Source organism: Anoplophora glabripennis, unplaced genomic scaffold (assembly GCF_000390285.2).
Source record: "Anoplophora glabripennis isolate ALB-LARVAE unplaced genomic scaffold, Agla_2.0 scaffold762, whole genome shotgun sequence".
NCBI classification, from domain to species: domain Eukaryota; kingdom Metazoa; phylum Arthropoda; class Insecta; order Coleoptera; family Cerambycidae; genus Anoplophora; species Anoplophora glabripennis.
The window spans coordinates 102742-115895 of NW_019416840.1; the positions used below are offsets into that span (position 1 = coordinate 102742).

Here is a 13154-nt window from a genome sequence, read left to right on the forward strand (position 1 = left end):
AAAGAGCGACCGAAAAAAAGCCTAATTTTTCGCCCCTTTGTGAGACCTCGTAAATTTACTCCAAATGTGTGCCAAAAGATAGTCTATGATGAGACTTGAATCGTCTATAAGTTTTAGCTTGAGGCTACATTTCGTTTTCGAGTTTCGGTTGATTAAAGTTGTCATTTTTACATGGATTGTTGGATCGAGGTTACACCGCTAAAAAAAAATCGCTTGTACTTCACATGTGGCATATGTATTCCGAAGTACTTTTTCGCGCTGAGCACGAATTTGCTATTAGAATTGCTTCATCACCCTTCGGTCTTCATGAAATGACTGAAAAGTTCAGAAAAATGAAGAATTTCGAAGATTCCAAGATTAATTCTTTGACTTCCAAATGACCTGTAGTCATAGAGATTAACGAACCTTTGATTTTAAATCAATGATTTCGTCAACTTTTCTGGGAAAGGTTTTTGAAGACCTTTCCCAGAATCTGAAGTCATAGAGATTAACGAACCTTTGATTTTAAATCAGCGACTTTGAAAACCCTATAACAAGCCATGTAAAAATGACAACTTTAATCAACCGTAACTTGAAAACAAAATGCAGCCTCAAGCTGAAACTTATAGACGATTCAAGTCTCATCATAGACTATCTTTTGGCACACATTTGGAGTAAATTTATGAGGTCTCACAAAGGGGCGAAAATTTCGGTCGCTGTTTTTCAAAATATTTTCTCGACTCTCTATACGCAATTTTTTCAATCTTAAAGACAATGCCATCTTAATTTCTACGGTATAAATTAAATTTCTCTTGAAATTAGGATAAAACTAATTTCGGACTTATACAGTTTCGGAGAATTGTTCCAACGAATATGTACGGCATTACAATTTTCATTCTTTATGTTATATTTCTGATGAAAATTTGTAAATGCCGTATAGTTATTAATGACCTAAAAACGAAGTAAAAATTTAATGAAATAGGACATATCAGCTATGTAAAATCCACTAGTTAAAAATGTACGGCATTGGTTCTTTTTAAATTTTTTTACTTATGAAAAGTCAATTACAACCATAATATTTTCAATATAACATTTTTAGTTTATAACAAGGAATTTTCAAATTATAGTAAATTTTCAAAATTGATTTATTTGTTGTTTTTAATTTGTTCCATTAATTATAACCGGCCATGATTTAGTACGATAGTTTTTGGTTATATTTTATCAAAAATGTGGTTGCCATACAGGAATTAATGATCTTATCGAAAAAAAATAAAACTCAATTAAAAAATGCAAGTAATTGTTTATAAACTTTTGCATTAACCATAATATTCAGACGGCATAGTTGCTAAGAATTATTTGGAGAGTTAAATAATCATGTGGAATCGATACCGTACATTTTTCAATGACTTGAAACAATGGGGGCTAAAATAGAGGGTTGCGTCCTGTATTTCTAACCCCTGTATCAGCAGATACGTACGGCGTCACTAAAAAGGTTATCTACGTATCAATCTGAAACTTGCAGTCTAAATCCCGTACTGTAGTAAATTAACAAAAACCGGGCCAAATTTTTCAGAAAATCAAAAACTTATCTGGCTTCCGGTATTGCTATTTTTGTACGGCATTAGGTCGAGATTCACTTTTTTGTGTAACCTATATACTTTAGAAATGCCGTACAAAAATGTTTTGCCGAAAACCACCCCCCCTTGGTGGACAGGTTTAGCTTACCTGTGTACTCACCTGTACCACCAAGAATTGACGGCATAGTTTCTAAAGTTGTTGTTATAGGTGGTAGTATTGATTTATAATTAATTCTTGCTGGGTCAAATGACCCTTTGAAAATTTCCGATGGGCTTGTAGTCTATTCCTGTTTTATACCAGGTGCAAAGACAGTCGGTGTATCCGCTTTTAAAGGCATGCCGCGACAAAACAGCGGTGGCTAACCTCCGTTACACCTCGGAGGCGTTCTGAACATGATAGAATTGTACTTAAATTTAAACTGTTCACTGTTTAATTTAGTGGTTATTTTATTTATTGTGGATTCATTTAAATTTGTATTCAGGGGAGTACGTACTATTACTCCTAAAAAACTGACCCTAACTTAAAGTTGCACCCTGTATAATCGTTGGACATGTGAAATTTTAACTGTGGTGTCAATGCTAGTAACTAACTCGGAATAATTTCGGTATATCAAACACACACATACATACAATGTTGTTTAAAATGTATGCATGTTGATTAATGTTATGAGTGGCGCGCTTTTTGCGAAAAAAATATATACCGGGTATGACAACTAAGAGATATGACGTCATCGATGATTTTTTTAAAAGCTACCCTAGTTTTTTCATTTCAAATTTTCTTCAAAATAAGAATCTCTGCTTTATGCCGAAGTTCTGATGAATAAAACTGAAATACTCTATAACACTTCGTACTACTGTACTAAATGTGGCTCATCCGAAGCCCTTTAACTTTGAGAGGACGAACTAAGACAATATTGCTTTAATCGCATTATCTGTACTAATAGTTTCAACTTACTATGTATTCCTTTTCAATGAGAGATTACATTATTCTTATGCGAATCACAGAAAAGTGCTACATCTGTGAATTGTCACTGCTACTCAGTGTAGACCTTAACCAGTTTGTCGAATCAGCTATATTTCGATAAAGAATCCTGTAATTGTTAACTTCGATACCATGGCAAAACTGCAATGTGGCGATTTCTGGAAACACGAATATCAGGTAACAAAATGTCGATTTTTCACATTTAATTTTGGTACATCGGTAATTTATAGGAATTATCCACATTTTTAGACCAGGCAGGATCTGTTTTGGTGTAGATGTTTTATATAGTATCGCTAATTTTTGCTTTAATGGCTCCAAAATGATACAACAAAACATAATTTCACCATGAGCGCGCTTCCAAACGTGTGCTATTCATTTTAGAGAAAAATTGATTTGTAATTAAATTTTACACATGATATACCTATTTTCAAATAAAAATACAACATAATTATTGCAAATATAGCAAAAACAACAAGAAAAAAGTGAAAAATATTTTTGCGATTCTTTTAAAAGTACTTACATTATAGGTAGGATCTTCATACTTGGCCAAACAAATATTTTTGATATAATAAAACATCACGCCAATTTTCGTTACAATCGGTCCAATAGTTTTCGACTAATATAATAATTTTGCAATTCAGATTTTTTAAAAAAATTTAAATTTTTGCAAATTTAACAGAGCCTAAATTAAGACTTCTAGATACTTGAAAATTTTATCACATAAAAAAGGGCATTCAAACTTTAAAATGCGTCCAGAAAAATTGAAATCCATTAATTAGGAGACCCGTGGTAATTGTTTAAAGATATGCGTAATTTTTGCGCTTATAAACAAATAGACTAACTTTATAAATTCATTATATTATTTTTTAAATTATGCTTTTAAAGTACTCGAAAAGACGCTTCTTTAAAAAACCGTGCTGATTCGTTAATTGGTTCCAGAGTTATAGTCGATCAAAGATGACCGGCATTTGTGACGTAACTACGAGGTCTGGGTCTGGAGGGCTGTTTTTTAAACACATACCTTTGTCATTCCGAATACTTTCCGGGAAAGTACTCGGAAAAACAACGGTTTTGTTAAATAAACAGCTCTCCAGACCTCGTAGTTACGCCACAAATGCCGTTCAACTTTGATCATCTATAACTCTGGAACCAATTAACGAATCACCACGTTTTTTTTTAAGAAGCGTCTTTCCGAGTACTTTAAAATAATAATTTAAAAAAATAATAATTATATTGAATTTATAAAGTTATTCTTTTTGTTTATAAGCGCAAAAATTACGCATATCTTTAAACAATTACCACGGCTCTCCTAATTAATGGATTTCAATTTTTGAGGACGCATTTTAAAGTTTGAATGCCCTTTTTTATGTGATAAAATTTTCAAGTATCTAGAAGTCTTAATTTAGGCTCAGTTAAATTTGCAAAAATTTCAATTTTAAAAAAAAAAAACTGGATTGCAATATTATTACTCGAAAACTATCGGACCCATTTGAACGAAAATTGGTGTGACGTTTTATTATATCAAAAAGATTTTTTTGGCCAGGTATGAAGATCCCATCTATAATATAAGTACTTTTAAAAAAATCACAAAAACATTGTAATTCTTTCACTTTTTTTTGTTATTTTTGCTATATTTGCAATTATGTTGTATTTTTTTATTTGAAAATAGGTATATCATGTGTAAAATTTAATTGCGAATTTATTTTTCCTCATAAGTTTTTCTCTAAAATGAATAGTTTTTGAACTGTGTTTTAGAGCCATTAAATAAAAAATTTGTGATACTATATAAAACATCCATATATGGGTGTTTTGAAACGGATCCCGCCTGGTCTAAATTTGGTTTACAAAAAATATACGTATTTTATATTAGTCTTCATCATACTTGAAACAATAGACGAATGATGCTAGTTTTGATGTCGCGAGATATATAAGTTAAAAATGTGTTCGCCGATCATAATACCTGCGAAAGTGCAGGTTGCTCTCTGCCAGCTTGATCGTACTGAAAGCTGAGGCATGGAGTACAAGTAACCATTCATAGATGGAGCACTCTGTTCTGCCTTGCATATACTCACTCCATGTCTGTACTTGAGGCATAAAAATAGCTCTATTTGTCGATTATCTCATCTGTGACATGCTGTTGAGGACTAATATGTCCGAAATCGGCTTATTACACATATTACCGGTATAATTTAATACCGGTCAGGACATGTAGCCCTCGGAGTAGTTGTATCCCGCTATATCATCAGTTGCGTTGTTCTTGATTTCAGGTGTGGGATACGCGATATGTCTAATGGATATCTACATGGGGATGTACTACAACACAATAATCGGGTGGGCCTTATATTACCTCATCGCATCCTTCCAGTCAGAGTTACCGTGGACGAAATGTACAAACGATTGGAACACCGTGTTCTGTAGACCTGTTACTGAACTTCTTCCTAACAGTACCGCCTCTAGCCCAGCGAGGGAGTTTTTTGAGTAAGAAAGCACATATGTACAGGGTCCATGATTAATTGGCTACATTTAAATTTGAATTGTCAAAATAAAAAAAAATAATTAAAGTATGTCTCTTTGTTTTCGAGAAAAAAACATACATTTTCGAAAATAGAAAGTATGAAGAAGATTAACAGTAAGACGATATTTGAGGATGTTTAATGTCTCTTTAACGATTTGTCTAATTAATAATCTGCCGAATAAATAAATACTCTTAAATGATGCCTCTTTTTAGATTTAGTAAAGTGTTTGGTAACGTCATTAACTCGAAAATGGTCCGCCGTTTTCGTTAATAAAATTTAATAGATTTTTTTTCTTAGAACAGAAGAAGTAATCACATTTTTAAAATACCCACGGACTATATATTTACATAAAAATTCAGCAGATTTTTTTACTTTAATTATTAGCTTAAGTTCCCTATATTAACCACTCATATTTTGCAAAATAAGATTTTTTCTAAATATCAACAATCTGTAATACGAAAACGAAACGTCCGCGACACTCCTTCATAGAACTTTTTCTTATTTTGGCAATCCGAATGCAAATTTTAAATTTAGTTAAATAATTTCGAAACTCACTATACAGGGTGTCCCACCAGGAATCGCTACTATTGATTGATATAACGGAAAGTACTGATCCGATAAATTCTTTTATATTCAATTCTTTACTTAAGTATCTTTTAGAGGTTATGCAGTTGAGTGGGAGGGAAAGTAGAGGGGGAAAAGAGTAAAAGTTTACTTTTATGAACATAAACAAGTGTTTTTACTTAAATTGTGCCCGAAAAATATTATTTATACGATTCCATACATCAGATGTAAGAAAAATGATTTTGTATGTATCCGTTTTACTTAGAATCGATTTAATATTGTTTTTGAAGATCCAAAAACATATTCCATATGATGAATTTCTGATAGGCCCGAAAACCGACCTTATTGACCCAGCAAAGGCAGTAGGTCCAACACAGTTAAAATATTTGGAACTTTATGGCACCGATTATACCGGAAGTCGATATTAACTTTCTTATTTTAAATGGACATCCTATATATTATTGCATTTTCGGATTATACATGAAATTTGAGAGTCACTTTATTAAATATTCGTATTTCCTATACCTAGAAGTTATAAATTTTGAGATATTAATTTTTTAAGAAAAAATTTGATAGATGCAAGGGTCCGCGGAGATGCTAGTAACTTTTTTCAGGAGCGTGATATCAAGTGTTGCTACATTTTCAGTCATAACTCCTTACTAATACTAAATATAAACCCATAATAATTCCAACAGTAACAGTGATATAATAATAAAGGCACTACTCGTATTACTGTATTACTATAGAAGTTCTTGAAATTACTTTGTCACATTGTCTATAAATAACAAACAAATTAAAATAATTCTCATTAGTATAATTTCAACGATCCCCAGGCATTTTTATTTAAATTTTCGGTAATAGACACAACAATATCTTGACTAACTTGACAAATGTCAAGTTATTTTAATTGTTTTTGGAGTGTTTCTGGTCATGGCCAATCTGATAATAACTGGTCTGATATGAGAAAAATTGTCCAAAAAATAGACAAATGCAAATATCTCTAAAAGTAGTAACGGCAACCCTAACAATACGATAGAGTAAAAATATAAAGGGTATTCCATTTAAGTTAACAAAGTTATACTTAGCTGTTTGAAGTTATCAAAATGTAATAGCAAAAATAAACCACCTAGTATTACTTAAATGTTTTAATTTGTTGGTGTTACCTATGTTCTTTATAGGTACCAAAAATCTACTTGATATCATGCTCCTGAAAGTTACTATCATCTTCGCGGACCCCTGCATCTAAAAAAATTTTTCTTCAAAAAATAATATCTCAAAATCTATTTATAACTCCTAGGTATAGAGAATATTTAATAAAGCAACTCTCAAATTTTAGGTAGTATCCGAAAATGAAATAATATATAGGGTGTCCCACTTAAAATAAGAAAGTTGATGTCGACTTCCAGTATAACCGGTGCCATAAAGTTCTAAATATTTTAACTGTGTTAGCCAAATATTCAGATTTATCGGATCAGTGCCTTCCGAGATATCGACAATGGCGATTCTTGGTGGGGCACCCTGTATAGCAGTTTATGATTTTAATGCAAATTTCTAACAATATTTCTGGACAACATTCTATTTTTATGACTTTTATGGTACTTTGTTAGAAGATGTACGAAATAAATATAGGATATTTTTGCTGTCTGATTCACGAGTGTTAAGAAGAAATTCTTAAATTCGTTTTTGGTAAAATACGCAGGAAAAATGTATACCATAAAAATAAAATCCTAGATTTACCGTTGGCAACTGTTTTTAGTACATTAATCGTGATTCTTGTTATACACTTATTTAAATAAGTGATAAAAAACGTATGTGACATTAGCTAAATTAATTAAAAACACATTTTTTGAAATTCTTTGGGAGTTTGTACTGTTACGTTATTTTTTAAAGGGGCAGCTCAGTTTTTAACTCTTTGTGAAGCTTTTTTTATAAATTACAATACAGTCCACTTGAAAGGTCTCTCAGATAAAATTGATAATACGTACCCTCCTCTCATTATTTATTTTATAATATAACAGGTATGCTTTTTTTCTTATATAATCAATGATTTTCAGGAGGGAAGTTTTGGAACAATACAAATCCGACGGCCTCAACAGAATGGGTCCTATAAAACCAGCATTGGCCTTGTGTGTTTTTGCAGTTTTTATACTAGTTTATTTTTCTTTGTGGAAAGGAGTTAGAAGCACAGGCAAGGTAAAGGACAATATCATTTAAAAAACGCAATAAATATTTTTAACGTCAAAATAAATAGATGGGTATTTTGTTTAACTAAAGCGATCATATCTGTTTTTTTTTACATTTTGTAAGTATATATACAGTGTCCTAAAATTTATCTACAATAGTTCCATAACTCAATCCTTGACCATAAGACAAGCCGTTTATATAATTTTTTTTAAGGGAGTTACAACCATTAAAGGCGAGCCTATGAAATTAGTTTTTCTCAGATATATTCGATATCGATAGGAATAAAACAATGACAGACACAGACATGACACAGACCTTATGAATTTCAGGTCCCGGTGGATTTGTCTGGATTTTTGATTTTTTGTACTTGATCAAAAGTATCAAAGGGCGCAAAGTCCAAAAATGGACAGTTTTGGAGATACCGAGGAGCAATCATAACAGTTAGGTATTTAAGTGCAATATTTTCATGTATATTTGGCCCAATTCACTCCCATAATCCATCTACCCTAATATATACCTATACAGGGGGTCCCATATTAAATTACGCACCTAAATATCTCGTCGCCAATTCGAAAATAACCTTACGAAAGTTGTTGGGTTCAAAGGGGGACACCGGATCATGACCTTCAATTTGACCTTAACATTGACATTCAAGGACATTTGAAGGTCAAATATATGTTTTTTTAAATAGGGGCCTCTATTTTTTACCGCGGATTTGGAAAGAACGCAAAATTTTACGTTTAGATAGGTACTTAAGGCTCTTCTTTGAATAACCTTTAAAGGTTATTTCAGGGACAAAATATTTTAAATTACGCACATGAATATTTCGTCAGGGGAGCCACCAATCCGAAAATAACCCTTACAAAAGTTGTTGGGTTCGGAGGGGGACATCGGATGTTGTCCTTCAATTTGATCTTGATGAAGAAGAAGAGCCTTGAGTACCTATCTAAAGTAAACGAACGTATCAATCTAAACGTAAACAAGCCTTAATTACCTATTTAACCGAAAATCTTGCACTCTTTCTGATTCCCGGTCAAAAATAGGTTCCTATTTAAAAAATTAGATTTGACCTTCAAATGACATTCAAGGTCAATGTCAAGGTCAAATTGAAGGTCACCATCGGGTGCCCTACTCCGAACCCAACAACTTTTGTAAGGGTTATTTTCGGATTGGTGACGAGATATTCAGGTGCGTAATTTAAAATGAGATACCCTGTATATATTAGTGTAGATGGATTATGGGAGTTAATTGGGCCAAGTGTACATGAAAATTTCGCAATTAAATATCTATTATGACCTAATATCGTGTATCTAATTAGTAATTACCCTGCGGTCCCAAGAAATATTTCATTTTAGGCGACTTTGCGCCTCGGTACCTCGAAAACTGTCCATTTTTGGACTTTGTGCCCATTGACACTTTTGATCACGTGGATATCATGTACAAAATATCAATGATCCAGACAAATTCACCGGACCTAAAATCTGTATATGGTTTGTGCGAGGTCCTTTGGAACTGAGTGTTACTGTAATGCGAGTCTATTAGTTAAAATATTGTTTCTAAATTTTAATCAGGGGCGTCTCAAATTAAGGGGTAATAAAATTACTGTCATGTGAATCCAATGATTAAAAAATATTTCATAATTTGAATACCAAACTAAAGATCTCTCTCTTATTTTTTAGTCATAGACTAATTTCAGGACATTTTGTATACATATTTTAATTCTCAACTTTTAAGAAGGGCATTTTACGATCATATCCAAGTTGACTATATTTAGCTGAGAAGATAGAAAAATAATTCCAATTTTGCTATAATCCAATGGCAGTGTTTCTATAATAATTATAAAATCGTTATCAATTATTATTTCCTACACTTTTTTACACAATGTTTTCATGCTTAGGCATTTTTAAATTATACAGAGTGTTTCAATTAAAATTTACCACCTGGAAAATACCGGCATTAAAAATAAAACAAAAAAACCTGAGACACGTCGATTTTCTTTTCAACGGGGACACGTGATGGCGTAAGTTTTGGTGTCTTGGAAATTACCCCTTTAGGCAGGGGCGTAAAATACCCTTAAACTTTAAATGGCACTCTATGTTGAGTGTCAGCCAACATAACTATGAGATCAGCACTTAAAGAATATGACAAAATATCAATGAATGAATGAAGAGCGTTATTTTATTAAATGTTCAAATTGGTTTCCCTTCGCTTCCAGACAATAATTAAAATCTTTACTCCACTTCCGAACGAATATTTCCAAGTATTTCGGGCGTTATCTGACGACATTCTTCAACGATTCTCCGACGAAGTGCCTCAAGTGAGTTCGGTCGTGTTGCATAAATTTTCCACTTTAAGTATCCCCATAGAAAAAAGTCTTAGGGCGTTAGATCTGGTGATCTGGAAGGCCATTCAACTGAACCTCTGCATCCTATCCAGTGATTTGGAAAGTTATTATTAAGAAAATCGCGCACGGCTACAGCATAATGTGATGGAGCATCATGCTGCCGGAACCACACATCCTCTTCTGGCAAAGCGTTGTCATTTTTCAATACCTCCAGAATCATCACAGAAAGGCCCTATGAGGTGGTCTCCCAGTATGCCTGCTTAAATATTCAATTTCCTCGGATGCTGCGTGCGAGTTTTTACGAAAAATGCGTGAATTTTCATTACTCCAGTAAATAGGCATGATGACAGTAACCAAGAATCACTAAAATTATGTATTTATCCAATGGAATATGATTCATCGGTTATAAAAAACGTATTTATTTTTATGTTATGAGCGAGATTGATAATGTTTTTGATAAAATAAAACTACAAAATACAGCAAACCTCCATGATAGGTTGAGTTGAGCACCAATCAGAGCGAATTACATCACATTTATGTAAATGTCATTTTATATTATTTGTACTTCCACAATATCCGCAGTATTTATCTTCGTTTAAATATTTCGTGTTTTCCAACTATCAGTTGCTTAGTTTTGCCAAAACCATAATCAGGAAACGTTAGGTACTTGAAAAGTTTGTAAAAGAAGGAAATAGATATATTTTTTGGAAATAGTAAATACTTCCGAACACCATAGAACAATTTTCCAAAATCTGTCATCATGCCTTTTTCATCACTCCAGTAGTGGCACTTATGGCGGTTGACTCCACCATCCAGTTGGAACGGACAATCATCGGAAAAACAGATTCAGCACAAAAAATTTGGATTCCTTCGACCACGATCACTCATTTCTTCAAAGAAATGCAAGCGACGATCAGCATCATCTTCACTAATTTCTTATACCAAATTAATTTTATATAGGTGATACTTGAATTTTTAAGATTCGGCGGCAACTAGGTATAGAAAATCCTGAAGTACCTGCAAGTTTCCTGACACTCAAATTTGATTCCATTGCGATGTGACCCGAGACAGCTACTTGATTACCTTCATTACGTACGACCTTTTCACGTTGACTCTTTCTGTTTACAACCGATCCAGTTTCCGAAAACGTATGCACTAAATCCAGGACGTACCGATGCCAAGTGTTTTTGTCAGGATAACGATCATTAAAAATCTGTGCTGTCTGCCGTGCACAGTCATTATTCTTGTAGAACAATCTAATTATTTCCACTTTTTCAGCAATTATATAAACCATTTTCACGAATTGAAATTCAATCGACTTTTTTCAATTTTAGTATCACTATTATAAAAACTCTATACCTGGTATCTCCGCGAATAAAAATGATTTTTCAAATCTGAAAAAAGCGTTTTGAAGGGTAAGAGTGGTAGTTTTAGAGGGCTTGATTCGTTTTTAGAAAAAATTTTTGCTCTGTGATATAAGCTAAAATATAGCAAAAAACGTGTTTTTGCACTTTTAGGTTAGGATATCTCGGAAACGTGACGTATAGGAGCAATTTTGACGCCGGATTTAGATTCTGCGCAACAAAAACCTTCGGGCAAGTGAGGTCTGGTTTTTGGGTGCGAAAATAGTTGCCCTGTGTAATCGACGTGTCTCAGGTTCTTTTTTGTTTTTTTTTAAATCCGATATTTTCCAGGCGGGAAAATTTAATTGAAACACCCTGTATAAAGTTTGCTTTTGATATTAAAACGGCTTTTATTTCCATTTAATTTATCTCTCTATCTAATTAAATCTAGTTTAATATTGATATGGCATATCAATAAGAAATATTTGGAGAGGAACTACAGGAGATAACTGTAGAGCCATTTCGAGCTAAGGACTCTTACCGCAGTAGTCGTACTTGTCTAAATAATCCTGAGAAACTCGTCAAAACAAACTGGATGTGGGTCAAGAGAGCTTAAGGTGAGACGGTTCTACTTACAGTGTGAAAAATCCCCGCCATATTAATGTTTACTTTATAGATCTACCTCATATAAATTTGATTTTTTTCATTCTTTCATAGGAAACGTGAAAATACATCGTTGAAAATATTTCAAATGTATATAAAACGGTATGACCATGTTAAATGTAGTAGTTGATAATATATTTTAAATACAGGGTGATCCATTAACGGTATGGGGTAAAAAATCCATTAACAAATACGGCCAAAAGAAATTGATTTAAAATATTTTCAAGTTTGTAACTTCATCACTAAAGGGCGCAACTGTTATAGTGTTACAGAAAATTGTCGTTTTTTAGAAATTTTGCTTATATTATCTAAGTTCAAAATACACTTTTTAGATACACTGTTAAACCTTTCATAAGTTTTGTCTGAACTGATTTTGTTATTACCATAACAACGCCAGTATCAAGGACACCATCTTGAAATTTTTAAATTGTTATAACTTCTAAATGCCTTAATCGATTTCAAGAAATGACGGCTCACTTTAAAGAACTATTAATAAAATTTATTTTTATAAAAATGTAATTCTCTTGTGCAATCTGTAGATGACGTCTCCGTCAACTAAAAAAATTAAATACAAGATATAGGTTTTTTCATGGCTTGATAGACCATTTAAAGGAAAACAAATACACAAACCGGAGGTCGATATCTTCTTTCGTTTTCAAATTATTGCTAAAATAGTGATGTGCTAGAACATCCTTCTATATTTAGTTCTCTAAATAATATTGACATAGTCCAAACCAAAATTAAATTGTAAAACTATACCAAGATTGTATTTAAAAAAGTACTTGCTATATTTTACACTTTTTTTTGATAACTGTAATGTTTCATTTTTTTTATTAATTCCAAATATCTGAGTTGTTATAAAGATTATTGTTTCCATAACGAGGCAGGCTATCTCCTATGAAAATAGACAAATGAAAAATGATGTCAAACGAAATGTGACAGCTCTTACTTCGTACAAGATTAGTGTCATTTGTGTGAGAAAAGTACTTGTGTTCCATAAGA

General features: G+C 32.5%; 1 protein-coding gene across 1 annotated transcript in view; it reads left to right on the plus strand.

Annotated features, from left to right (window-relative positions):
- Positions 1-13154, plus strand: part of LOC108912346 (sodium-dependent serotonin transporter) — a 100618-nt gene that overhangs the window by 50875 nt on the left and 36589 nt on the right. Inside the window, exons 3-4 of the mRNA XM_018717555.1 lie at positions 4806-5016; positions 7673-7811. Of these exons, the coding sequence (XP_018573071.1) occupies positions 4806-5016; positions 7673-7811 (350 nt within the window). The remainder of the gene's footprint in view (positions 1-4805; positions 5017-7672; positions 7812-13154) is intronic.